The 24,569-nt window shown below is 36.1% G+C and overlaps 7 protein-coding genes and 1 long non-coding RNA gene across 12 annotated transcripts in view; 2 read left to right on the forward strand and 6 right to left on the reverse strand.

Annotated features, from left to right (window-relative positions):
• LOC149922147 (putative fatty acyl-CoA reductase CG5065) overlaps positions 1-6,274 on the reverse strand; it is a 32,442-nt gene extending 26,168 nt beyond the window's left edge. The window contains exons 1-3 of one of the 3 annotated variants that reach the window (XM_090164323.1): positions 6,007-6,274; positions 5,104-5,433; positions 3,771-3,887 (exon numbers count right to left, since the gene is read on the reverse strand). In XM_090164323.1, the coding sequence (XP_090020449.1) occupies positions 3,771-3,887; positions 5,104-5,247 (261 nt within the window). In that variant the 5' untranslated portion in view covers positions 5,248-5,433; positions 6,007-6,274. The other 2 variants (XM_090164324.1, XM_090164322.1) reach the window with 2 other exon arrangements.
• Positions 6,275-9,351: 3,077 nt separating this feature from the next.
• On the forward strand, positions 9,352-13,052 carry LOC149922148 (xylosyl- and glucuronyltransferase LARGE1-like). The gene is made up of 13 exons (XM_090162921.1): positions 9,352-9,587; positions 9,654-9,834; positions 9,903-10,025; positions 10,087-10,154; positions 10,217-10,374; positions 10,438-10,564; positions 10,622-10,909; positions 10,978-11,131; positions 11,195-11,273; positions 11,337-11,454; positions 12,472-12,561; positions 12,772-12,853; positions 12,925-13,052. The coding sequence occupies exons 1-13, from the start codon at positions 9,508-9,510 to the stop codon at positions 13,015-13,017; spliced, it is 1,641 nt and encodes a 546-aa protein (XP_090019047.1). The 5' UTR covers positions 9,352-9,507; the 3' UTR covers positions 13,018-13,052.
• On the reverse strand, positions 13,033-14,571 carry Vps60 (vacuolar protein sorting 60). Of its 2 annotated transcripts, none has more exons than XM_090162922.1 (8): positions 14,363-14,571; positions 14,182-14,290; positions 14,011-14,115; positions 13,902-13,948; positions 13,744-13,837; positions 13,607-13,678; positions 13,302-13,532; positions 13,033-13,242 (listed from the first exon to the last, which is right to left on the reverse strand). In XM_090162922.1, exons 2-8 carry the CDS (start codon positions 14,248-14,250, stop codon positions 13,192-13,194), a joined length of 669 nt encoding a protein of 222 aa, XP_090019048.1. In that variant the 5' UTR covers positions 14,251-14,290; positions 14,363-14,571; the 3' UTR covers positions 13,033-13,191. The 2 variants fall into 2 exon arrangements, with proteins under 2 accessions (XP_090019048.1, XP_090019049.1); XM_090162923.1 differs by having other exon boundaries at positions 14,481-14,499.
• A 2,564-nt stretch (positions 14,572-17,135) lies between these two features.
• Positions 17,136-18,132, forward strand: galla-1 (cytosolic iron-sulfur assembly component galla-1). Of its 2 annotated transcripts, XM_090163376.1 has the most exons (5): positions 17,136-17,284; positions 17,372-17,477; positions 17,551-17,712; positions 17,774-17,869; positions 17,931-18,132. In XM_090163376.1, exons 2-5 carry the CDS (start codon positions 17,408-17,410, stop codon positions 18,026-18,028), a joined length of 426 nt encoding a protein of 141 aa, XP_090019502.1. In that variant the 5' UTR covers positions 17,136-17,284; positions 17,372-17,407; the 3' UTR covers positions 18,029-18,132. The 2 variants fall into 2 exon arrangements, with proteins under 2 accessions (XP_090019502.1, XP_090019501.1); XM_090163375.1 differs by having other exon boundaries at positions 17,136-17,477.
• Positions 18,090-19,330, reverse strand: endos (endosulfine alpha). Its single transcript, XM_090163377.1, has 4 exons — positions 19,228-19,330; positions 18,979-19,113; positions 18,806-18,916; positions 18,090-18,738 (listed from the first exon to the last, which is right to left on the reverse strand). The coding sequence occupies exons 2-4, from the start codon at positions 19,030-19,032 to the stop codon at positions 18,550-18,552; spliced, it is 354 nt and encodes a 117-aa protein (XP_090019503.1). The 5' UTR covers positions 19,033-19,113; positions 19,228-19,330; the 3' UTR covers positions 18,090-18,549.
• Positions 19,331-19,500: 170 nt separating this feature from the next.
• LOC149922152 (asparagine synthetase domain-containing protein 1) lies at positions 19,501-21,493 on the reverse strand. The gene has a single exon (XM_090163386.1). The coding sequence runs from the start codon at positions 21,491-21,493 to the stop codon at positions 19,631-19,633; it is 1,863 nt and encodes a 620-aa protein (XP_090019512.1). The 3' UTR covers positions 19,501-19,630.
• Positions 21,494-21,495: 2 nt separating this feature from the next.
• Positions 21,496-21,841, reverse strand: LOC149922153 (anaphase-promoting complex subunit 13). The gene has a single exon (XM_090163387.1). The coding sequence runs from the start codon at positions 21,718-21,720 to the stop codon at positions 21,496-21,498; it is 225 nt and encodes a 74-aa protein (XP_090019513.1). The 5' UTR covers positions 21,721-21,841.
• A 1,173-nt stretch (positions 21,842-23,014) lies between these two features.
• LOC149922154 (uncharacterized) lies at positions 23,015-23,998 on the reverse strand. The gene is made up of 3 exons (XR_016477392.1): positions 23,918-23,998; positions 23,170-23,842; positions 23,015-23,103 (listed from the first exon to the last, which is right to left on the reverse strand). It is a non-coding gene; the product is annotated as an uncharacterized LOC149922154 (long non-coding RNA).
• Between the last annotated feature and the right edge of the window lie 571 nt (positions 23,999-24,569).

The following is a 24,569-nucleotide window of genomic DNA, read 5'->3' on the forward strand; positions in this document are numbered from 1 at the left end:
ATCTTTTGATTGATAGTTAAAAATGCTCCGGCGCCGTCAAAAAATTGATGGACTCGGCGAAAAGCACACGGTGTGCACACCTTGAAAATGTATTTAAGAAACCCCGATCGGTTTTCTCACTGAAGTTGATAGATAATTTAAAATTGGGTGGACAAATTTTACCTAGGAGCGACAAACACAGCACCCTACGCAAGGAGAACGCAACCCGTCAAAAGTCGTGTATTTTCCTGTGTACAGTTTTCATTGGTTAGACGCTTTAGCGCCTGCTGCCGTCGGAAGGGGAAATTCGAAAATTGTCTTCCCCCCGCCCGAAAAACGTTCAGCGTAAACGCTCGTCGAATGAAATTTGTACACAACCCGGCGTTAGCGTGTTAAAGGATAGCTGCGTTCTGCTTGTGTTTGTTGCTACTAGAATTTTAGGAGCTGTCATCTCAAAAAATAACTTGAGACAAGGCTTAACGCTATTAGTGTGGCGTCGGCCACAACCGTCTGCTCCCGTAAGCTGGCCGACCTTATGTTTACAGGCTGAAAAAACCCTTTCAATCATTTGGTAGGAAATTAGGCTCCGCCTTTCGCTTTTAAAAGGGGCCATAGTTCAATGATAATATCACCGATTAGATGGCGCCACTAACAAGGAGAGTACCCGAGGTGTTTATTGCCGATTTTGTTGGTCGGGCGTAATGTAGACCTAGATGAGATGTGAAATTTCCCAAAGGAGACTACCCATTCGATTTGCCATGGCAACCGAAAATGTTTTTATCTCATATAGGTCTACATTACGCCCGACTGAGAACAAAATCGGCAATAAACACCTCGGGTACTTTCCTTGTAAGTATTAAGGAAGTTAAAGGCCTAGGTTTTCTTCTGCCTGTCCCCCTTTAAATTAGGCCAACATGTTCAGCGGTTGGCCTACCACCAGGGTATTTGTACTCCACTAAGTTAATTTAAAGGGTGACAGGCAGAAGAAAACCTAGGCCTTTAAGCTATTTTCAGCAATGGGAAAGTGGGTTAAAGGTCACTCTTTTTCAGTGCAATAGCCTTTCACCCGATTTCCCATTGGTGGAAATAGCTTAACTCCCCCAGTACTTAGTGGCGCCATCTAATCGGTAAAACTTTCTCTCATAATTATTAGGGCTTGAGAAAACAGTAAATTTAAAATTATAAAAAATGACAGTTTCATATGGAGCTAACATTTTTTGGAAATCTTCCCATTGTAAATTGTTTTACTAAACTATATTTAAAATGACTGTACATTTTTGGTGGACTTAAGACTAAGCCGTTAAGCTAAATTTCCGCTCTTTGTTTCGTCCTTTAGAAGAGACTAAACGTAACAACGGTTCGCAATTCAATTGGCTGCAGATTACGTCATCCTCTGGAGTCTATGAAATTCGCGAAAACTGATGGCTAAGACTAGTTTTTCATCCTGTTTTAATTAAGTTAGGTTAGGTTAATGTAGGGTTACTATTTGAAATATTTAATATATGAAAAATTAATTTGGGTTGCTAGAAGCCTTGTGATCAATGAAAATTGGGAACCATTGTTACGTTTCGTCACACGCGCGCACAGACCGGTGTCAAGGCCAGGGCTGGACATAAGGCACTAGTCACGGCATTGGACTACTAAAATTAATCGAAATCTGGGGCTCACTAGTCATTTTGACTAATGAAAAATTTACCTAAATATTCATAAATAATGGCGAATATGGCGAATCATAAATTCATCAATCCCATTTTATTTTAAAAAAATACATCATTTAACTTAAGTGATAATTAACTCCTATTTTAATTCTGACGGGACTATTAAAATAAATTAAGGCAGGAGGCTCACTAAATTAAATCAGGCTGACTACTAAAAACAATATCCTTATGTCCAACCCTGGTCAAGGCCTAATATCGGAGTCTGCTTATTGGTTTTTGAAATTTGCGTATTTTTCTCGCTAGATGCACTTATATTTTTGGTTATTACGTCAATAGGCAAAACTATAAAGTAAATTTGGTCTTAACCAGCTTAATAATCTAAATTGAAGAAACCACTATTGTACGGTTAAAAAGGTGTTTTTATTTTGAAACGCCCCTACAGCCGTTTCGACACTCTAACCAGCGTCGACGTCAGGTGGGTACGAGAATGAACAAAAATAGGAGAATTATGTGCGCGAGTAACAATTTTTATTTTAATTTTTTTATTATTTTTTTATTGATTTTAATAAATTAGTATATGGGGTGATGTTGTCGTGGGTGGGGCCATCGATATTGTTAATTAGGCGATTGGAGTTTTTTAATTTAATCAGGGTTGCCACAACATTTTCAGATTCAAATTCCGTTTTTCCTGACCATTTTAAGAGATTTTCCCTGACTTATTAAGGGCAAACTTTTTCTTTTATACTTTACTTTTAGCAGAAGTTAATAAATTTGGATGGACTTATATTTCAGTAAAAAGGTTATTGCAATGTTGAAAAAATTAGCCTAACATTCAAGGAAATAATTGATAATCGTGGAATTTGTCATACATCTAGAGTTAAATTACCATCAAAAAGTGCCCAGATAAAATTAAATTCCCTGACGTTTCCCTGAATCTTTACAAATTCTTAAAATTCCCTGACATTTCCCTGACTTTTTAGGCTCATTTTTAAATTCCCTGACTTTTTCCTGATTTCCCTTTTATGTACAGGTCGGTCTGTCGACAATTAGACTTAACCAGCTTGTTAAAATGGGAAAACAAAATCACGTGACTGTCATATCACAGATAACTTCAATTCGGTAACTCGTGTTCATAGTTGACCGTGCGACGGTAAAGAAAAAAAACTATTCCTTCCAGATACTGCAGACAGCTAATTAACACCTTTCTATTACCAGATGTTTTAAATAATAAAAACAATTAGATAATTTAGATGAATCGTACAAAATTTAAACCACCATTAGCAAAAGTAAATGAATAATAATTCGTATTTCTTCGGATAGGTGGCGCTGCAGTTCTCCACAAAGTCACGTGACAACCATCTTTTCAGCCCCCAGGACTTTATAGTTTCGCCTATTGTAGTTGCGTTATCAGTAATAGGCCTTTCCATAAAATAATCTACGATTGCTGAACTTGTTTTTATGTTGCTCATTCGTCACGAAATACGTAGAAGTTCAGTTCAATTTATACTTAAAAACAGAGTGCCTCATCAAATTTACCCTTATGTCCTGGGCTTTTCGTAATAAAACGTCATCGATACGTCACACGTGACGCAGCAGCAACATCGAAATAGGAAAGTCAATTTTACTTTATAGAAATGCCTATTATTTTGACTGACTTTTGAAACTTATAAAACCATAAAACTATCAAAGTCCCCCCCTAAGCTTGAAACGAATGGGATTTTAACGTTAGACAAATGACTGGTGGTGAAAAACTGAAACTTATGTACAAATCCCCCAATGCATGCTACCGGATGGCAAGAGGTAGTGTAGGTGGTAGGGGTGAGGGGGGTTGGGAGTAATTGCTATTTTTCTCCATCAGGTAGCTTAGATTCTATTTTCTCTCTCCCGCGCCTGTCTAGTGCTGAATACACGCGCCTTTACGCCCAATTCAAACTTAGAGGGCCTTGATAGTCTTATGATAAAACCAATAGTAATGGCTTATCGTGGCGTATCACTATTTGAGTGACAGCGATAACGAAAATATCAATTAGATTGAGGAACTTTTGTGAAGGGTTTATATAACAGACGACATATTATGAAGGAAATGATTAGGGAGAAATTTTAGAGTTTAAACTAGGAGAAAAAGTTTTTTACCTCCGAATTGAGAATATCGTGCAAACGCTGTTCTACATCTTTCCCTTTTTTGCTTCTCAGTAAAATGTAAATCTTGACGATTCCAGTACATGATCGCAGCAATTTTTCGAGTAAAACCTACAGAGCAAAAACGAATTGAAACGATAAAGCATTCGTAAAATACAACGCGCACATATCACGTGAGCCTACCATGCTCCTATCATTCTGTACAAAGACTTCATTGTATTTTATGCTGAATTTACATATCACTTACAGTGATAACTTTTAGCTTACAACTCATTTCGGCTTATTTTAAAATGAATCGAGAGCCAAAGATGCTTCGAAACAAAAGCCCTGTTGTCGGCTTAACATATAGATCAATCTTGATGTTACTAATAAAAGTGTGTCAATCCGCGAATTGTTTCCGGTATCCAGGGCCGTCTTTACGTGATTGGGGGCCCCTGGGCAAAGTGATACGCGGGGCCCCTAATAATTTCAGACAATTTCTTAAAGGCCTAGTTTTTTTTCTGCCTGTCCCCCTTTAAATTAACTTATTGGAGCACAAATACCCCGGTGGTAGGCCAAACGCTGAACATGTTGGCCTAATTTAAAGGGGGGCAGGCAGAAGAAAAACTAGGTTTTTAACCTCCAATGCAAAGTCCATCGTCGCCCTAATCTTCAAATATTGGTTCAAATAAAAAAATGCGACGGTCAACACCGTCTATATCACGAAAAGACATATTTTAGATAGTTTAAAAATTTGTAAAATGTAAATAGACAATACTACAATTTAAAAAATGTGAAAAACAATATTTGTAAGATTCATCTTTTTCACCTTACAAAAGTTGAAAATGGGGCCCTCCAGAATCTTGGGGCCCTAGGGCAGTGCCCTATTTGCCCAATGGGAAAGACGGCACTGCCGGTATCATAAATGTTTTTGAGTGAAAGCCAAGGCCAAAATATATATAAAAATAATTTTAGAAAACCAGCAATTGTCCAAATATTACAAAACAAACAACGAAAGAGTAACGAATTTTTTTTTGTACGAACTGAAATTGTTCATACGAGACGACCAAAACCTGTCTTATATATAGGAGATCGTAAGCCCTATAGGATTTTCCGGTCTGGTGGAAGCCACATCCGGTTTTCTAGGCCTACTTTCTCCCGACGACGCTACGCGCGCTATATATAGAAATTCTTGGCTTTCGCGTCCCAAGAGGGTGTCTGCTTATATCGTAAAGTATAAAAACGGAATCTCGATTTGAAGTGGGCGACTTTGGTGGGCGTCTTTATTTGTATGGGGCGAATAACAATTGGCAATGCGCGCCACATACGTGATTGTTAGAGTTCTTACCTTGCCAATGAAACCGGTGGCTCCCGTAATGAGTACGCTGGTCCCTTCGTAGAAGGCGTTCACCGGGGATGCCAACGATTCTTCGTTGCGTCTCTGCTGATCAGAACCGGCGAAGCTGTCGTCGGCCCTCACATCGCCTTCCATTTTTCTCTCCAAAATATAACCGCTCCTTCTCTCTCTTATACTCCACTCGTGTGCCAAAATATCGAGGAGGCTCGATTAAGGTTTTAACAGCCTCCGTTCTCTCCAAGTTTTCACTTTTTTTACTTGCCGTAACGCGTTATAAGCTGCATGAAGAGATGACTCGTCTCAACACCGGCCGTTTCTCGTCTGTCAGTGAAAAAAGAATATACTTCTCCGATAGGCGCGACGCGAACCCCGACTAAATTTAGCCGAACAAACGGGCTGCTGCTATCGCGTTATTCCCCCCTCAAGGTTTTCGTTACCGTATCCAAAATATCGGCCGTGATAAAAATTATAGTGTCAAAATATAGAGGAGCTTGGTGACGAGTATTAAAACCGCTCAAGATTTTAAAAGTTATCTTTAATTTTCGCACCTGTCGTAGATTTTACAAAAATTTTAAAATTAATTTGATTCAATATACGAATTCAGTTTTACTCGACTAAGTTTCAAAATATTCAAATATACGCGTTTACCTTTATGACAATGGATATTTCCCCAAGCCGGGAATTACCGGGACAAATCGAAACCGAAGATTGAAAATGGCGCGCTTGAAATATCACGTGTCAGTGATGTTAATTTTAATCCCTTTATCGATAATAATAGATAACGAGTTGCGCGCGATTCTACCGTATAATAGCTCCCTCCACTTTAGATCTTTGGTCTAGGCTTCTGTTCGGGATTAAAATCGGAGGGCGGTAAAACGGGAAGTTGATCGTTACCATAGTGATGATGTCTGGGTTGCTATCTTCTCCTCCCTGGCCGGCTGCAGCTTCTGAGTTGAGCTGCTGATGTTTGTAGGAGGGCGGGGTCTTTTCACGAACATCACGAACACAAAAACCATCGACGGATCACCTTTGGTATTCAACGATTAGTCGTGTATAGTTTGTCGTAAGGGTGATTTTGTCGTAAGGGTGAAACCCCTCTTTTCGATCAGATCAAACGGGACTAAACGGGATCGACAAATAGAGCCCTGCTGCCGTGGCTCGTATCCAGAGAAGAGTAAGTCTTCTCGGTGACCCAATCTTCCTAGACTCAAAATCAATCGATGAACCTATTCGGGCTGTCTGAAAAACCCCTGGTGGCGTAATCTAAAGATCTGTTGGGCTTCGCAACAGACGAAACTATTGGGAGACGGAATTTTTATTTATTTTATGATTTTATTTTACAATGAGACAATGAGTAATAGCGCTGTTAAAACGCAAATACATGGCGCCTGGAAATCTTCACTATTTTAAACATTATTACTTGTTTATGGGAGTAATGATACGTATTAAATTATTTCAAATTTAATATTGCATATTTAATGGCTGAATTAATTTGTTTTGGTTTTCGAGACAAATTTGCCTAGGTTTTGCTTTTTGGAGAATTCTATCTCCATTATTCCGTCACAATATTTTGCAACTGACAAAAACTAAAAAAGTTAAATATTGAACCATTTCATGCCGATAACAACTTCCACCTGTTTTCTGTAATAGTTTTGAAATAGGTAACATTTTATGTTTTAGTTATTATTAGTAGCCACAGGTGGCGACAGGTTTGGTACCAGAAATTCCTTTGAACAATAGACAAACTACCTCAAGAAGGACTTGTTACTTATAGCGTTTTCCATTTGATTGCTCAAGATTCGCTCCGAATCTGTCTCTGACGTCATAGATCTCGCCCCAATCGACTAGAGTAAAACCGCAAATGGAACATTCCATGAACATATATCCGCGCTTTATGGTTCTTCTTCTGCTTGTAATTTGAACTTTCGCGTCCTGGTCGGCCATTTTGCCAAAAAATCTAAAAGGAACACGCAAAAATTTGCTCCGATCTCGATCTCGATCCGTTGATCTGTCGAAATCGGCAGATCGGTTTTGAGCGATCTAGGAGCACCCGAGAGCTAGAAATGGAACATGCGAAACTTGATTGGAGCAGATTGGGGCACGCAAATGGAACATAAAATGTTGATCAGATAGATCTAGATCACTCGAGAGCAGTCAAATGGAAAACGCTATAAGTTATTTTTATTGTGTCAAAATAATATGGTCGGTGCATAAATTTTACGGTTGCCATCTAGTGCGTCTCAAACGAATTTGTAACCAAGTTCCAAAATTTTGTCAATAAAAATAGACGACTTAGTTTTTAAAACTCTAAAACTTACCAAACTGTTTTCTTCATGATTCAAGCAATTTCTATTTGACTGCTCTCGAGTGCTCTAGATCGCTCTGATCAACATTTTATGTTCCATTTGCGTGCTCGGATCTGCTCCGATCAAGTTTCGCGTGTTCCATTTCCAGCTCTCGTGTGCTCCGAGATCGCCCAAAACCGATCTGCCGATTTCAACGGATCGAGATCGAGATCGGAGCTATTTTTGCGTGTTCCTTTTAAAATTTTTGCAAAATGGAGTTTGAATTTTACTAGCTCCGGAAAAAAGGTAGGAAAAAATCCCATAGTATTCAAGGTACGGATGGGGAGGAGTTAACAGGTGAAAACTATTCGTTAGTTCGCAACCGTTCAAAGAACTGATTCGGACCAAGCTATGACGTCACCAAAACGTCCCGGACAGTTCAGAGCTTGTTGTACGAATAGTCTGGTAGCGTTTTCCATTTGACTGCTCTCGAGCGCTCTGATAAAATTTTATGTTCCATTTGCGTGCTCGGATCTACTCCGATCAAGTTTCGCGTGTTCCATTTCCGGTTCTCGGGTGCTCCGAGATCACCCAAAACCGATCTGCCAATTTCGACAGATCAACGGATCGAGATCGAGATCGGAGCAAAATTTTGCGTGTTCCTTTTAGATTTTTGGCCAAAATGGCAGACCAAGACGCGAAAATTAAAATTACTAGCAGACGAAAAACAACAAAGCGCGGGAATATGATAATGCAATGTTCCATTTGCGGTTTTACTCTAGTCGATTGGGGCTAGATCTATGACGTCAGAGACCGATTCGGAGCGAATATTGAGCAATCAAATGGAAAACGCCATTAGATATATGAAATAGTATAGATCCACAATTCTACGGGGAACTGATACGGAAGTGACAGCTAGCAGACAACGGTAGTTTCTGGATGCACTAAGTTATAGCGCCATCTTTCCACCAAAATAAAAAAAATGACACGTGACTTTATCTCCACGTTACTCTTGGGCTAATCTACCACGTTTTTTTTTCAAATACTAATTTTGAACACCGATATATGGCACTATTACGTAGCGCATCCAGAAAATATTTACCAAATACTAATTTTGGTCACCGATAGAAGGCACTATTACGTAGCGTATCCAGAAAATATGGGTCTATCATGGCTAGCTGTCTATTATCCTCCTTGGCGGAACCACTCTACGGCCTCTCATTGGCTGAAGGTTCAAAAGAAACTGGCGACAAACTCGGCCATAGGCGGCAGCATTCTAGTTACCTATGAGATTTCTATGCGTTGATCTGTCGAAATCCACAGATCGATTTTGGGCGATCTCGGAGCACTCGTGTGCGGGAAATGGAACATGCAAACTTGATCGGAGCAGATCTGAGCACGCAAATGGAACATAAAATGTTGATCAGAACGATCTAGAGCGCTCGAAAGCAGTCAAATGGAAAACGCTTTAAGAAAATGTTAGGGCAACTCATTTCCGGTAATGTTATAACCCAAGCCAAGCCTCTTCTATTGAAGCATACCAGAAGCCAGGGCCGTGCAGAGGGGGGGCAGGGGGGACAAAATCCCCGGGGCCCGGGTGAAAAGGGCCCACGAGGGGGCCCGTAGCTGTAGGGCCCATCGAAGAAGCTCAAGGGGGGGTGCAAATCAAGATAACTTGGGAGAAGTTTTCAGGGCTCAAGGGGGGGGGGGTGCAAATCGAAGGGGCCCGCGAGTAAGTTTGCCCCGAGCCTCAGGATACCTCTGCACGGCCCTGCCAGAAGCTTATCACGCAAAAACAATTCCATGTTTCAAAGTTTAACGTCAAGATAGTTTTAACAGCTATTAGAAGCTTCAGTTGCTATTCCTCTTCTATATTTTCTTTGAGTTGCCAAGGGCTTCTTTGGAACAATTTTGATCATGCTCTGCTCTGCTTAGAACAAGGATCCTAAATTCTAGGAATATGAATCCTCCTAGCTAAATTGCTTAAAACGACTGTTTTTGGCACTTTTTGCAGAGGGTGTCTGCATGAATAACTTAACCCTTGGTCTGTCAAAATGTTTGAGCAGGTTTCCGTGCTTTATATTTGCACGTGGGTTTGTGTAAATTGAAAATGAAGTTCGGCTTATTTTTATTGGTTTTATTCTGCGTTTCTTTATTTTTTATTCCGGCTTTCAAATATTTTTTTAAATGGTATGATGCTTTTAATAATTTTCTTTATCCCATATTTCTTAATAATATTAACTCATTACTATTAAGGATAAACCAAGACAGAGGAAAGCATCTCAGTATTTTATGGAATTTGCGAACAACTTTGAATTTGCTATCAACAGACATAAGTCCCGCCAACGAAATAACAGTTATGGGCTGGTGGATGGATCATTTCCAGTGGAAAGATGATATTGACTGTAATTTACAAAAGTGGTCATTGTGCTCAAAGGTCTTTTATTTTGGACTGGATTTCAGTAATAAAGCAACCCATAAAGTAATAGTTACCAAACCTTGCAGTCATTGAGTGCCACTTGTGTGCCAGAAAAGATGAGAGGTATTTTTCAGTATGTGCCAATTAAAAACATTAATGTAAAAGGCCTAGATCTTAGTCTCTCTGCAACGTCTGATATCAGTGAACATGTATGTTAATATCGGTTTGTCATTCACTTAGAAATAATTTTAACATTAACGTTTTGTTTAGAATAATAGAGCTTTACTTGGAGCTGTAGCTTTAGTCAAACTAAACAATAGTGCTTTTGATACATTTCGGTATGTAAAATGTACTTTTTACATTCATTGATAATCCAGTACACTTACATTATCTTATTTAGAGTTATGTTTTTGCCCCCCTTTGAATCTCGACTGGAGCGAAAAACATCTTATGAAGCACCAGCCCAAACGTCTATTTTAAGTGTAACTGTCATGTTGCTATGTCATGGCTATACTGGGAGTGTAATGTTTTCCAATGTTATTTTACTACCTCGATTACGTATGTGTACTTGGTAAACTAACTTTAAATTAGCTGATTTTGGAATAATAATTTTTTTTCTAGACAATAAGGTAACAAAGAATGTAACGAAACATGATGTGATAGAAACCTGCAGTAGGCACAAGAATGTTCCACGTAAAATATCAAGATCTTTCATGAAAGAAATGCTACCTCTAAAAATGAGAGAAAAGTGTGCACTTGTTTTTCTGAAAAAGTTAATTTCAGTTAAAAATTTCCAATTTTTTAGTACTCAAGTTTCAGCTAATGAAATCACATTAACAATTCATCTTTCAATGGACCGACTATCCATGCTAGAACGAACTCTCAGTGTTTGGAAGGGTCCTGTTTCCTTCGTTATCTTTGTTCCAAGAAAAGGTGATGAAGATCTGGAGGACGATACCGAATGGCAACGCATTTATATTCAAAAGAAAATAAAAAGTCAAAGTTTTTGGCCAAGAAGTCACGCCATTATTGTGTTCAGTAATCCGGGAGATCATGATTATCCTATTAATTACTTGAGGAATTTGGCATTGAAGTAAATTTTACTTATGACAATTTTCATTATGGAAGTATAGTTTCATAATCAAAATGGTTTTAAAATAGGAACTGTCCAACGAGATTTTGCTTCATTTTGGATGTTGATTTTCAGCCATCCCCGGATTTCCAAATGAAGTTCAATTCCATGCTCAAAATATCAAAAAATATCTCCAAGACTGCATTTGTAATCCCCGCATTTCAATACACAGAATTACCACTGGTAAAGTAGGAAGTATTTCTAGTTATGTTTTAAACGCTTAGTAATAAAATTTATCTCATTTAGAAAAGAGATAATATTCCTCAAACAAAAGAAGAATTAATGCAACTTCTTCATCGAAAAGACCCTTTCATTCAACCATTTCGTATCCTTTCCTGACTTATCCCTTGCTAAAGTATAAATAGTTTTATCCTTGATGTATATACATGACAATTTGATTCCCCCGAATCCCATCGTCTAACGGACTATTACAAATGGTACAGGGCTGACAAACCTTATCCAGTTCACGCTTACTCTGATAAATACGAACCTTACATTATTGTGCAGTTAAGTATTATCATAAGTGTATAATATTCTTACATAAGTGTAACACTTCCCACTTTTCACATGTAAAAGTTTTACTGAGAGCTATTCACAAGACCGTAGTGCTGTACGAGTACTTGATCAGCATCAAGTACCTGACGATATTTGAGGTCAGATACTCGAACTTGAATGAAAAAATTTTAAATACTTGTCGATTTTATCGAGTATCAGAAATTTGCCTTAATCAGGTACTCGAATAAGCCACCTGTAAAACTCAACAAATTGTTTTTCCAAATATATTCGGGTAATGGACCACTCGTCGGGTACGCAACAATAATCTGTTTGTCATAGCCAGTCCCCCGGGTAGAAATACAAGGAAAACAAATCTGAACGAACATCCCTTCATAAGTTTTTTTGTTTTGGTTTTGAGAGAGCTCGGAATTATCTCTGCCGTTAGTGCCTGAGTTATGTTCTTTATTTTAGCATTTTGTTAATTATTTTATCTTTTTTAACTTGTTAGTTGTTATCTAACATCCATTTATGTAGTAACTAGCAGGCTATTTTAAATTTATCTTAATTACTCGACTACCCGAATAGAACTCTTCAATTAAGTACCCAAACTGCTCGAGTACCCGAACAGGTCTTTCTGACTACTTGACTACTCCAACAAGGAAAATTTTGAAATAATCAAACACTTGACAACCTGACTCGATCAAAATATTACTGGACTCGACTACCCGATGAAAAATTTATTAATACTCGAAACATGACTCATTTGCATAACACCACTATTCGAACAGCCCTACAAGACAGACTGCATTATGGGCTTCGTCGCCGTTTTGCATCCGCTTGCTAACATGTCACTCGTAGCCTTTGACATCGCCTCGCTAGGGGGATATTTTCTTTTTGTGATGATGTCACTTTGTTACTAGCACTCAGTAAAATATTCCCCAAAGTGACAAACTTATGGGGGGATATTATTGACTTATGGTATTATTTATCAGTAACCAAACGTTTTTAAGACTAATTTTGTATAATAGGAGAACTTCATTTCTGCCAAAATTTGACGAAAGGTTTTCTGGTTATGGGATGAACAAAATCACATTTATAACAGAATTATACGCTATGAAGTAATTTTTATTTTTAAGAGTTCAATATTAAAGGGCAACGCAAGTGAGCTGGCATTGTGTGACTATGTATGCAAAGTGCAAAATTTACGGTAAACTCTGCGTGGTCTCGCCAGTACTGAGTGGGGTGTAGGGGGTTAAAAAGCACGGTGCTTTTTCTTTTGCCCCAGAGCTTGCGTTGCCCTTTAAACATTTAAAATTAAATTTTTTCAGATATCAGTTTATGGTACTGCCTGATCTATGGATTATCCACTTGCCACACAAAGACACTTCGTATAAAATGGATTTTGGCCAGGTATATTACTATATTCCTTCTGTACATTTTGGAACCTTTCCAATTCACTTTTCTCTACATTAATATTACAGAATCCATATCAGCGACTAAAAAATCGTTTTGATAGATTTGAATTTGTTTCAGACATTATAAAACGTCATAAACTCTCCTATTGCACATTGTAGTAATTTTATAAAAGAAGTTTTTATTCTATTCTATTATTTACATCAGCAAAAGCTCTTTACAACTTAAACAAATTATTTGACATTTTAACAAAAAATTGCAAAGAAATTACACTAAGCCATCCATTCTGATTTTTGAGAAGAAGATAACATTTTAATAATTTTACGTAAAATTTATCATAAGGCTGGGATTTTGGGAAGTCCAAATTCATCGACCAATATTCCTTCCTTTATAAAAATAACATTAAATAAATCTTAGGTAACTCTTATATTTACGTATTAATTACCTGATTAGTTGCGAGACTTTCAGCCCCTGGTTCTCTAGTCGGAGCGTTTGGAGCTTTAGCGGCTTCATCCAAATATGAAGTGTCTTCATCGAGAGCAATTTCATCACCTAGGGCGTCTAATTCAGCTTCAAGTTCATCATCATCAACTTCAGGCATTCCATAGCTACGTCCAAGAGTTTCTTGAACTTCATTGGCTTGTTCCAGCATGTCTTCCAGATCATCTTGAAGATTCTACAATAAAAACAATCTTATATCAAAAAGAATTTCAGGTATGTGAGTGTGTTATTTAAAATGTTTCTACTAACTTCGATGTCATCAATGTTGACTTTCTTATATTCTTTACGCATTTCTTTAACCCCCATTTTCATTGCATCAACCTGTGAAGTGTAAAGACATTTGTTGTTAGATATTTTAAAGGCAAGATGGGGTTATTAAAATGTACCGTAGTTTTTGTGTCCTTCAGTTGTTGGGTTGCAAAATTAGTTTGTTCCATGTTAAAAGACTGTTGCATTAGATTATCTCTTTGTTGTTCATACCTTTAATTGAAATTTAATAAGCTTTAGTCAGATATTTTTAATATCTAACAACCATTAGCCTTACATTTTCTTTTGCTTTAAAATTCTCATTGCTTTCTGTTTGACCATATTCTGAAATTTACCAAAAACGTTATTTATAATTTAATATCTTTGACATAGTATAATTAAAATACTTTAGCTGGTCCTTCTCTCATTTTTTTCATTTGGTCTTTGTATTTAACCAACTCCACATCCAGTTTACTAATTTTTTTTTCTATGGATTCTCCCCTGCTGTCAACCTGTTGTACAAATTAAAGATTTTTAAAAAGTTGTGTAGTGGTTATTGTATGTGAATTAATACTTACATTTGCAATACAATCTGTCAGATTCGGTGGCGGTGCTTTAGGTTGGCCCCTCCCGAAAAGTCGATTCATTTTGTTAATCAAAAGGTAATAAGGTATATGATAAAAACACCTAAAAGCAAAGGCTTCCATTAAAATTTAAAATTTTTAAGTTATCATAATATCGTAATGTTATATTTTTTACCTTTTATAATATAGTGGTAGTCTTAGTTGGAAACTAAACTTTTAGTACGTATTTAATATTTTTATTGCTGATATTAGTTTTAAAACACTTCCCAAAATTCGTTTACTCACAAATCCACTCAAGAATCCACCATTCCACCCGTACTAGTGACGCAACGATCGAGTTTCACTGAAATCGAGTGAGTAATCGTTTGCACGATTTAATAAGTTGGGCAAGATCATCAGGTCCGTGCTTTTTAACAGGACGGCGGAAACTTACTAAGCGAATATTTTTGATCCAACTCTCGCTTCACTTTCACTGGGACGTAACCTTAAACTTTGGCAGTGATGTTACTTACGTCGTTAGTACAGTCTGTTACAAAAGTCTTCGACAAAGGGAGTTTTTGCATTTATCTTAAATTTTCTCGAAATGTGTAAACGATAGAAAAATGACACCATAAACAATTTTTAATATTTTTTTGTTTCCTTTCACGTGGAGTTGTCGGTTTTTTCAGAGCGACAATATGTCGTTTTTGACAATTTTTTTAATAATGCAGTTACGCCCCTGAAACCGGCATTTTCGGATTCAGGGTGGTCGATTCATACTTAGAAAGTGTCACTGTCATTGCTCTACCAGACTACCACCAACGGTTGAGGAGCTATAGCCGGTTGCAATTTTCGATTCCATTTGGGAAAAACTAAAAGACGTCAAATATCACTTGTGGCATTCCCCCGATAACAACCTGTATTATGAAAAGGCCAGTGTTATTAGAGATGGCCGTTAATCTATACGAATCTTCGAAAAAAATTATTTTCGTGGAGAGCGATGGAGCCATCTATTAATGGGAACGGAATCTAAAATTCAAAATAGCGAAACAATAACGTCGTCAGAGAGTATTATATTTAGACCACTTTTACTCTACTTACAAGGACGACCCGAGGTGTAACACACCGATTTGGTTCAAACTCGGGGGTTTGGTAGACCCTCGTGTAACTTGATAAACCCCAAAGGGAAATGTCTCCATAGACAACCGTTTTTCCATGGCAACCAAAAATGTTTTTGACAACACAAATGGAAATTTTCTCGTAGAAAATAACACGGGAATCTGACCCTGTAAAAATTTTAATTTTGAAAATGCTAAAAATAGAAATTATAAATAAGAAAATAATGAAAAAGTACAAAATTGATTAAATTTGGTCACATTCCCATGTTATATTCAATGGGAAAATTTCCATTTTGTGTTGTCAAAAACATTTTTGGTTGCCATGGCAAAACGGTTGCCTATGGAGACCGAGACATTTCCCTTAGGGTGTTTCAAGTTACATGAAGGTCTAGCAAACACCCCAGTTTGAACCAAATCGGTGCGTTACACCTCGGGTCATCTCCTTGTTAGTGAACTTTAAATTAAATTATATATCCCATATTAAATATATTGTAAGCAATTACTATAATTGAAGTTATTGACAAATTAACAAACGAGTCAATCAACGCGAAGCATACTTGTATGTCCCGCCTTTGGGGTCAAAATAGGTGGGTTTTTTTCGCCTGTTCTGGGTTTTTTGAGCAGGTTAAAAAGTGTTGCCATTTTACTTCAATAGGCGCTTAAATAAAACATCTTCCCAGAAATTGCCAAGAAGTAATATTTCCGACAGCCAGGACTCATAAGTTACTATTTATATAGTGCTTGTTGAAATATTAGAAAGCTGGAATCTTTTCTCGAACATAACATCGGTTTTTTGCTAAGCCTTAACATGCCAAAAAAGGTTACCTGGTTAAAAGGAAACACTTGTTGCATACCGTACTGCAAAAGTAATACGTTTAGTTCTAAAGGAATTAGTTTTCATCTTTTTCCGAAAGATAAGTTTATACGAAATGAATTAACTCTGCCTCCATGAGAACCCTTAAAATTGCCGGTAATATAAAAATATTCGTATAATTTTAATTATTTATACCATAAGAGGATGATAATAATAATAATATTATCTTCTTATACTTAGATTTAGTAACATTATATATTTTACCTTAAAATATGATCGAAAATTAACATTAGTATGTTCCTTATTCACATGAGCCGACGCGTTTCTTATCTGACGCAAAAACGCGGCTCCAGTTGGCTTAAATATGACTTTTTGGCTAGCCATTCTAACCGTTTAACCAACCGACCGGAAATAGTTCCTTCCCAGATGAATTTCGAGAAGGGAGTAAAAACCGAGTATCTTTTATTGAAGCGTCCATTCTGTCTTGACGAAAAAAAACCGATTTGGAGTAAGAAGGGAGTAGTTAAAGGTTAAAGGTTATTTATAAAAAACACACCCGTCATGTTTTCGTGCAACGAAATTTAAGCAGACGACAAAACTAGATTACTCCCTCTACACCTCCTTTCGAGGAGGAGTAAAAAGTGTAACCCTAATACTCCGGAACAAGCGAACAAAATTCGGGACAGGGTAAATCTTAACCCGAGAACAGGCGAATAAAACGTCTTTTGAGGGTAAAAAGTTTACACTTTTTGTCCCCGGACAAGCGAAAAAAACCCACCTAGTGTAGCTTCAGCATCTTGTTTTGATTTCGACGCTAGCGACATCTGTTGAAAAAAGAGCTACTTCACCTAGAGCCGACACTTGCTTTAAGAATTTATATATTTATATTCAGTTTATTATTAAATTCTGCTAACAGTAATTATTTAAACTAACTGACACTTTATGAAATATAATTATAGTCAATATTGATTTCAAACTACGTAAATTTATTTCTTGACAAAAATTGCTGACATCGTTTGACACGATTTTGTTAGTTTCCATTTTAGAAAATATGGTGGATAAAGCTAAAATGAAGTCGTTATAACGATAAAGTAGCTGTCGAAATCGTTAGTTTAAGTCGATAAATAAGAAAATCGCGAAAACGTCCGATGGTCTCCATTTGGTCGCGAGTACCCGTGTTGATAAAGTTAATATTTTTGTATATTTTAACATTTTTAATGCAAGCTTTTTACTGAAGTACCATAATATATTAATAAAATTATGAATTTTAAAGATAACCTTAAATTTAAAACGCAACTAAAATTAAAACATGGGGAATAGTATGGCTTCTGTTAGTGAAGAGTATGCAAATGATATAGAACTCGCGGAGGAAGTTTATGGTATGATAAGGATAGGCAATTAATTTTTGTCAGCATTAGAACATTTGGCTTAAGAATATTTAAAATCATTTAGATATAATCAAAGATATTAAAGACCCAGAAAAACCGCAAACCCTGGAAGATCTAGAGGTGGTTTACGAGCATGGAATTAAAGTCCAAAATGATAATGATGTTTGCCACGTTCAAATTGAATTTACCCCAACAGTTCCTCATTGTTCGTTAGCCACTTTGATTGGTAATTAAATAGTTTTGTTTCCAAATTCACTTGTGAAAATTAATTTTATTTCTATTGCAAGGCTTGTGCTTAAGAATTAAGTTAGAGAAATACTGGAATAAACCTTTTAAACTCGATATCCACCTTAAAGAAGGTACCCATGATACTGAAACTGAAAGTAAGCCAAACTAACACAATTACCGATTAATTATTGTAATTTTAACATTTATCTTTCTTAGTTAACAAGCAAATTAATGATAAAGAAAGAATTGCTGCGGCAATGGAAAATCCAAATTTGCAAGAAATGGTTTTCAAATGTATAGCCGAGGATTCATAAGCTTGAAAAAACAGCTCTTTAGAAGATTTTTTCCCCCCATTAGTTTAAATTTTTACAAAAGTTAAATAAAACATTTACAACAAAACTTTTATTTACAACTTGTTTTACAGCACGTACAGGTTTTTTTTTCTCTATAAGACCAAAGTCTGTAACGTACAAAGGAGTAAAATATATACAACGAAACAAATACAAAAAAGGGGGCTTTTAAGCAATGATATTCTACAAAGATATTTAACTATTAAGTAATACCGGTGCATAAAGTAAATCTCAAAAATGTTGAAAAGCTAACCTTGTACCAATGTGGAAAAAACTTAAGAATCTAGTACCAAAGTGGAAAGAAAATTTAAACTACCTTAAAATTCTTAAAACTTCATTAAAGCTACATTTTAAACAAATTTAAACTAATAGGTATTTAATCTTCAAGCACTGATGGTATATTGATATTTTTAACCATTTTGCGAGTTCATTATATTTAGTGGGTATAAACTCGACGGAAGAATTTTTAAAGATTTTTTTTTGATTCAAGATAATCCTGTAGCTAGTTTACTTTGAACGAGAGAAGTCTTTCTATTTAAAACAGCATCGGGAGTTGGTATCTCATCCCCAGTTGTTGCAGACTGAGTTGTGGCAATTGGCGGCGCGACTGGTGGTCTAATCTTCTGATCCTTGGCTTTGGCCATGTTATAATCACCCGAATCAAAATATTTTTGCTACAAATATTTTAAATGCTTAAGCGAAAATGCAAAAGTTACATTGAAGCTGGAAGGGATAGCTTACTCCGCGATGAAGTCTTTTTTGCAAGAATAGGGAGCCGCCTGGCCTCATGACTTGGGGATATTTGGCTTTCAATTTTGCTTCTTCTTGCTTCTCAGCTTCCCTCATAGTAGCCTGCATTAACAAACGTAATTAATTAGGAAATATGTTTAATTTTAACATAATTGTTAAATAACCTCGTCCTGTTTTGGGGTACTTTCGACGTTCTCAATTTTCTCCGTTTCTGACATGCTGTTTTTCTTTGAAAAATTAGTCAACTCCTTGTCTAGTTAGGCCTTAGCCCAACAGAAGGTAATGGCACTCTTGCGTTACTTAGAAAGAAAATGTTCAAAAACCACGGTTATTCGAGAGTTATTAAGCATCAATAAGGGTAAAATATAGCGAAACATAAATATGTGTACGTAATTAAATAGCAAATGTTTTACCTAAATCTTACGACAACAGCCCGCTTCTTGATATTCGATTAATGACTCGAAGTGAGTGAAAACTTGAAAAGGCGATTAATCGACGTTACACCGCCGACTTTTTTTTAAAACGTTAGGCGTCGTATCTGGCAATCCTGCCCCCTCTTTTTTCCAGGCAACACTGTTAAGGGGTCGCAAAATTCAAATTTCGAAACAGTAGTACACAAAGCAATGAATAACAACAATAAAAATCTAGTTTAATCTAATTAAAAAATTAGTGTAAAAAATTTCCAATTATAAGAATAATATATTTTTACTTGATTTGATTACATGAAAAATTGGTGGATAAGCTATGAAAGTCAACCAAAAACTCAAAAATATGGCCTGAAAGTGGCCATAGAAAATAATATAAATTTACACAATACTATAGCCTTTTACATAAATCTGAGCCTTTCTCTTTTCCATCTGCATTTGCTATTCTTGAACCAAATTGAATAGCCCTTTTTGGTAAGATAGAAGGTTGCTTAAGATTCAAATTAAATGCAACCATTCTTAAAAGCATTTTTTCACCTAACCCACGGGGTAGTTCAAGGTTTAATTTAAAATGAACAGGCACACTATTTAAAAATCCAACAACATTTTCATCTAAATATGGACAACGAGCTTCTCTCCCGTGATCTGATATAATTCTGTCATCTCTCCCCAGATTTCTTACTGATATTCTGTTTATTTCCATGTTCATTTCGCTAATCAATTCTTTCCAGCCTCCAGATGAATACTTTTGTCGGTGACGAGAGTAACCACCGAGTTGTTCATCAGCACCCATACCCAGTAAAACAACTCTAGAAGGGCTAGTGTACGATATATTTTCACCATTTTCATTTGAGAGAGTACCCTGACCTTTCGCAGCAAACCACGTGGCACATCCTATACTGTCATCTAAAACAGTCTCTAACGGATGAATTAAATATCTAATTTTACTTTCTCTTGCTTTTTGCAATTCTTCAGATATCACGTCAATTTGTACAAAATTCCACCTTCTGTTTGGACATATTCTTCTCAATTCTTCATGGCCTTTGATTCCAGTGATGCGATCAGGAGAATTAAAGGTGTTCATTAAGGTAGTCATTTTCCTCTGTTTCTTCTCATTGTTCGCAACTTTATGTTGGAAGGACACATTAAGCAGATCGATGGGTGAGTTTGATTTTAAACATTGATCTGCAAGTGCTGCGAGTACTATTGAATCTAATCCCCCAGAAAATAAAATTCCCAATGAGGCGTGATTACATGATAGAATTTTGGGATTATTAAAGCAATTTTTACATAGATGGGGTTGATTGTTTACCCTAACAGCTACTGCATTTTTCAATAAATCCATAAAACTTTCCGCATAAATTTTAAAAGCTTCGGAGTCAATTAAACTGCTTAAAGTTTCAATGCTATCATTTGGTGTGAAATTTTTGCAACAATTTAAGTTTGAAAAAATCTCAGAATTTTTTAAGTTATACAGTTTTAAAAAATATTCCAAAATGGTTAGATCTCCCTTTGATTCCGGGCAAAAAGTATTAAAATTTTTCTCTATAGAGCTCTGAACTTTAAACAAATTTTTACTAATTGTTAAGGATCCAAATTGATTTAAAATACAAGTAGAATGATCTATTATTGAACCACTGGGAGTTTTATCCCAGTTGTAACAAATTAAATTTAAATCAGCATTGGTTGTAATTTTTGAGCAAAAAATTCCGTGTGTAGGTACTTCTAGCCAGTCAGTAGAATTATCGGTTACGGATGAAATTTGTAAAACACTGCAATTCTCATTTAACACATGCTTCCAAATTAGGCTTCTTCTCCCCAAGATATCTCGTCCAAACCACAATTTTTGAGTTTTGCTACACCAATAAGCAAATGCCCATGGTCCTTTGATTTTGGCTATTGAATTTACAATATCTAAATCACTATTACAGTTAGATAGAATATTAAAAAGTACAGATGTATCACTAGATTCCTTGGGTATATTTATGCCATCGAATATCTCGCCATTAAATGCTAAAACAGAGTTGTCAATTACTAAGGGTTGCGTAGATAAATTACATTTAGAACCTCTTTGATGCAAAACAGCTACACTGCTTAAAATGGTAGTTTTATTCTTTTTGGTAATATGGGTATTGATTGAATTGGGCCCACGGTTTTGAAGCATATGAAACACATGTTTGGGTACACTATCAGTTTGACAAAGACAGGGTTGCTTATCATTGGAATGATGAACGGAAATATATATGCCACACATGATTAGTTATTGTTACTCGGTGTGGATTCATGAATACATCCCAGGGCTAGATCATTCCATTTCATTTCTTGCTCTTTCAAAGTTTCTTGAGGATTTCCATTATCGGGTTCCGGATCTGGTAGTTCCATGATAGGTACTGAAATATCCTCGTACGGTAGAATGTCTTCCCTCCATTTGACATCCACGGTGTCTAATAAACGACCATCTCTTTGAACGTCGGAATCCATTTTTTTTTTCAGATTAATTGTTTATCTTTACTAATCGCATTATCATAAAACCGAACAGTAGGGCTTTAACCAATGTGGTGAGGGCTAGGTGAGGGGCAATGGTGATAAGTTGTAACTTTTCTAGTCAGTGGCGTTCCTGAACTTCCGGGCAGCGTTGCCAGACTTGAAAAATGATATTATTGTATTCTTGCTTAAAAATTATTGATTCTTGGGATAAATTATTGCAATTCTCACACGGCCAATTTAAGCGTTAGCCGCAAAAATTAACTAGTGTAAATAAGGCTAAAGTATAAGTATTGCAAAATTTATTGCACATATTTAAAAAATTACAAATATAAATTTTTAAAATAGGAATGCGAGTCTTAGAATGAAATATCTCTACATCTTATGTCAGTTCTAGAAGGTACATTTTGTTATCACTTTTGTATTATTCAAAAATAGGACAAGGTTTTTTAAAAACACTTCTATTATCACAGTTATTTGAAAAATATAATGTATATCTGAAAGAACTCCAAACACAATGATAAACAAACGACGATAGGATTTGGCGCACTGAACAAGGGAACTGAGACCAGGGTGGGAAATAAGGATTCTTTGGAAAGTGAACATGTGACCATAGTCAATGGGCGAGGCCCGGGCCACGGCCCACTGCGCATGCGCTCGCGTTCTCTCGCCCCATAGCGGCCCGCTCAAAGAATTTCAAATCCATGTATTGGCGCGAATCAAAAGTTTAGCGATTAGTGTCTTCGTCGTCCGCCGGGAGCGCTTCATCCCAACCCTAAAAACGCGTCTTTTTACAACCGATTTAACATCATACTCTATGGTGGGAAACTCAACAACTGATGAGTACGTGCTGCTAAAAAGTACCTAAATATTCTTAAAGCTAATTTTTTTCATTTTTATTTTGTAATTGAAAGTTATATTTCCATTTATAACTTAAAAAATTAGGTTATAATTCAGTTTTTTTCAAATTGTTTAGCAAGAAAGTTAACCCTAGTTAGTTTTATTTACAACTTTTACCTTGTCTTGTAGCCATTTTTCCATACATATAACCAGAAATACATGAATTTCTGATATAACTATATAATTTTCATTATCTTCTATAGAAAATAAAATGTTTATTTAGGTGTAATTTGTTCATTTTTATTATAAACATGTTCTAAGATTTACATTGTTTGAAACCCTTTTAAGAATAAGTTCCAACATATTTATATGGTTTCGAATTTCATTTATCAATAAGTCAATGGATTCACTAGATTATACAAACTATTGAAACGTAATAATACGGTTTACAGGTAATTAGAAATTAAATAATTTTTATTCAACAATTTAGTTACCCTTACTTAACTAGATTAAAATGCTTTTGCGTTCCTTATTGAAAATCTAAAAAAGTGATGAAATTCTGTGAGAAAGATGGCTGAAAATCATATCACATCACGTGATAATTACAAAATAAATGACACATCAGCATCAAGTGTAGTTTGCAGTTTACACTTTAGTGACACAGATAAAGGTACAGAATTCATCTTTAACAGACAATTGTGGGGCTTGACATTTTCAAAGAACCTGTAAACAATTTGGTTATAAATGCACTGGCGTCTCTAGACCCTTGGGGGTGGGATATACTGACCTGACATTAAAAATTAGTAGTCCCTCAAAAATGTAAATAATGTTTAGTCATTTTCTTGCCTCTTAAAATCATTAGATTTATTGATTAAACGAATCAAATTTTCGAATTGGGATTTACTACTCTCCGCTCCTTGATTTAATTTAACTATCAGACAGAGGTGGTTTAAAATATCCAAAGCAGAAGTTTGTTTGATTATCTCAATTGTTTTGACCTTCATAGAGGGAGCGATTCCATATTTACGAGAAACTCCTGGAATTTGTAACAATTTGCCGAAGCTTTCTAAATGTCCTCTTTTACAGTGTGATTGCAATGACACTCTGCTTCAACTTCTGCAAATTTATCTGTGACAAAATAATTCCACCTTTAGTTGATAATATAACACGGTTAAATTTCAGCTTGTTATGAGAAACTTAAAGAACTTAGTTTTAAGCCTCAAACGATAAAGTTTCTCCAAATGTGAAACGTCCAATACAACATTTACGGCAGTCATTCCTGGAAACAGATAAATAATAACTTTGTTTAAACTTCTCCATATTATGGATTGTAAATATTTAAATAATAACTTACTTTCCATTTCCCAGTTATTAAAATATTGGCTTAGCTACAAGCGTTAATTGTGATTATCCAAGCAGTCTTTTTCATCGACGTGTTGTCACCTGTAACAGCCGACTCAGTAGCGAGAGCATCTGACATCTGGTGATTTTAAAATATTATTTTCGGCGGGAAAAACAAACGTAAAAATTTTGAAAAATGATTAAAACGTATAAAAAGAGTTGATTTACCTTTCATTTCCTTGAAAATGCCTATTAATTCTTAATCTTTTTCATAATAAATCAAAAAACAACCTATCTCCGTAGGATTCAATGTTAAAGAGGGGTCAGATTATAGCGCTCCAGCCTACGTAGCGGCCACAAATGGCATTCTCTATTTTGGGCTGATTGAGCGGGCCGCTATGGGGCGAGAGAACGCGAGCGCATGCGCAGTGGGCCGTGCCCGGGCTTACGGTCAAAGCCGAAGTTCTCCGATCAGCCATAACCAAATAAAAAACTGACGAGACTGGAAAAAACATCTTAAGCTTAAATTATTGAAATGATGGTACACAACTTTAAAATTATTGTAAATACGCGTACAATATTGTACAAGCCTAAAATTATGGTACGACCAAAATTTTGAGCTAAAATTATTGTTTTGTACAATAATTATGGTACGTCTGGCAACG

This window comes from Leiobunum rupestre, chromosome 11 (genome assembly GCF_980474605.1).
Source record: "Leiobunum rupestre chromosome 11, qqLeiRupe1.1.hap1, whole genome shotgun sequence".
Lineage (NCBI taxonomy): Eukaryota > Metazoa > Arthropoda > Arachnida > Opiliones > Sclerosomatidae > Leiobunum > Leiobunum rupestre.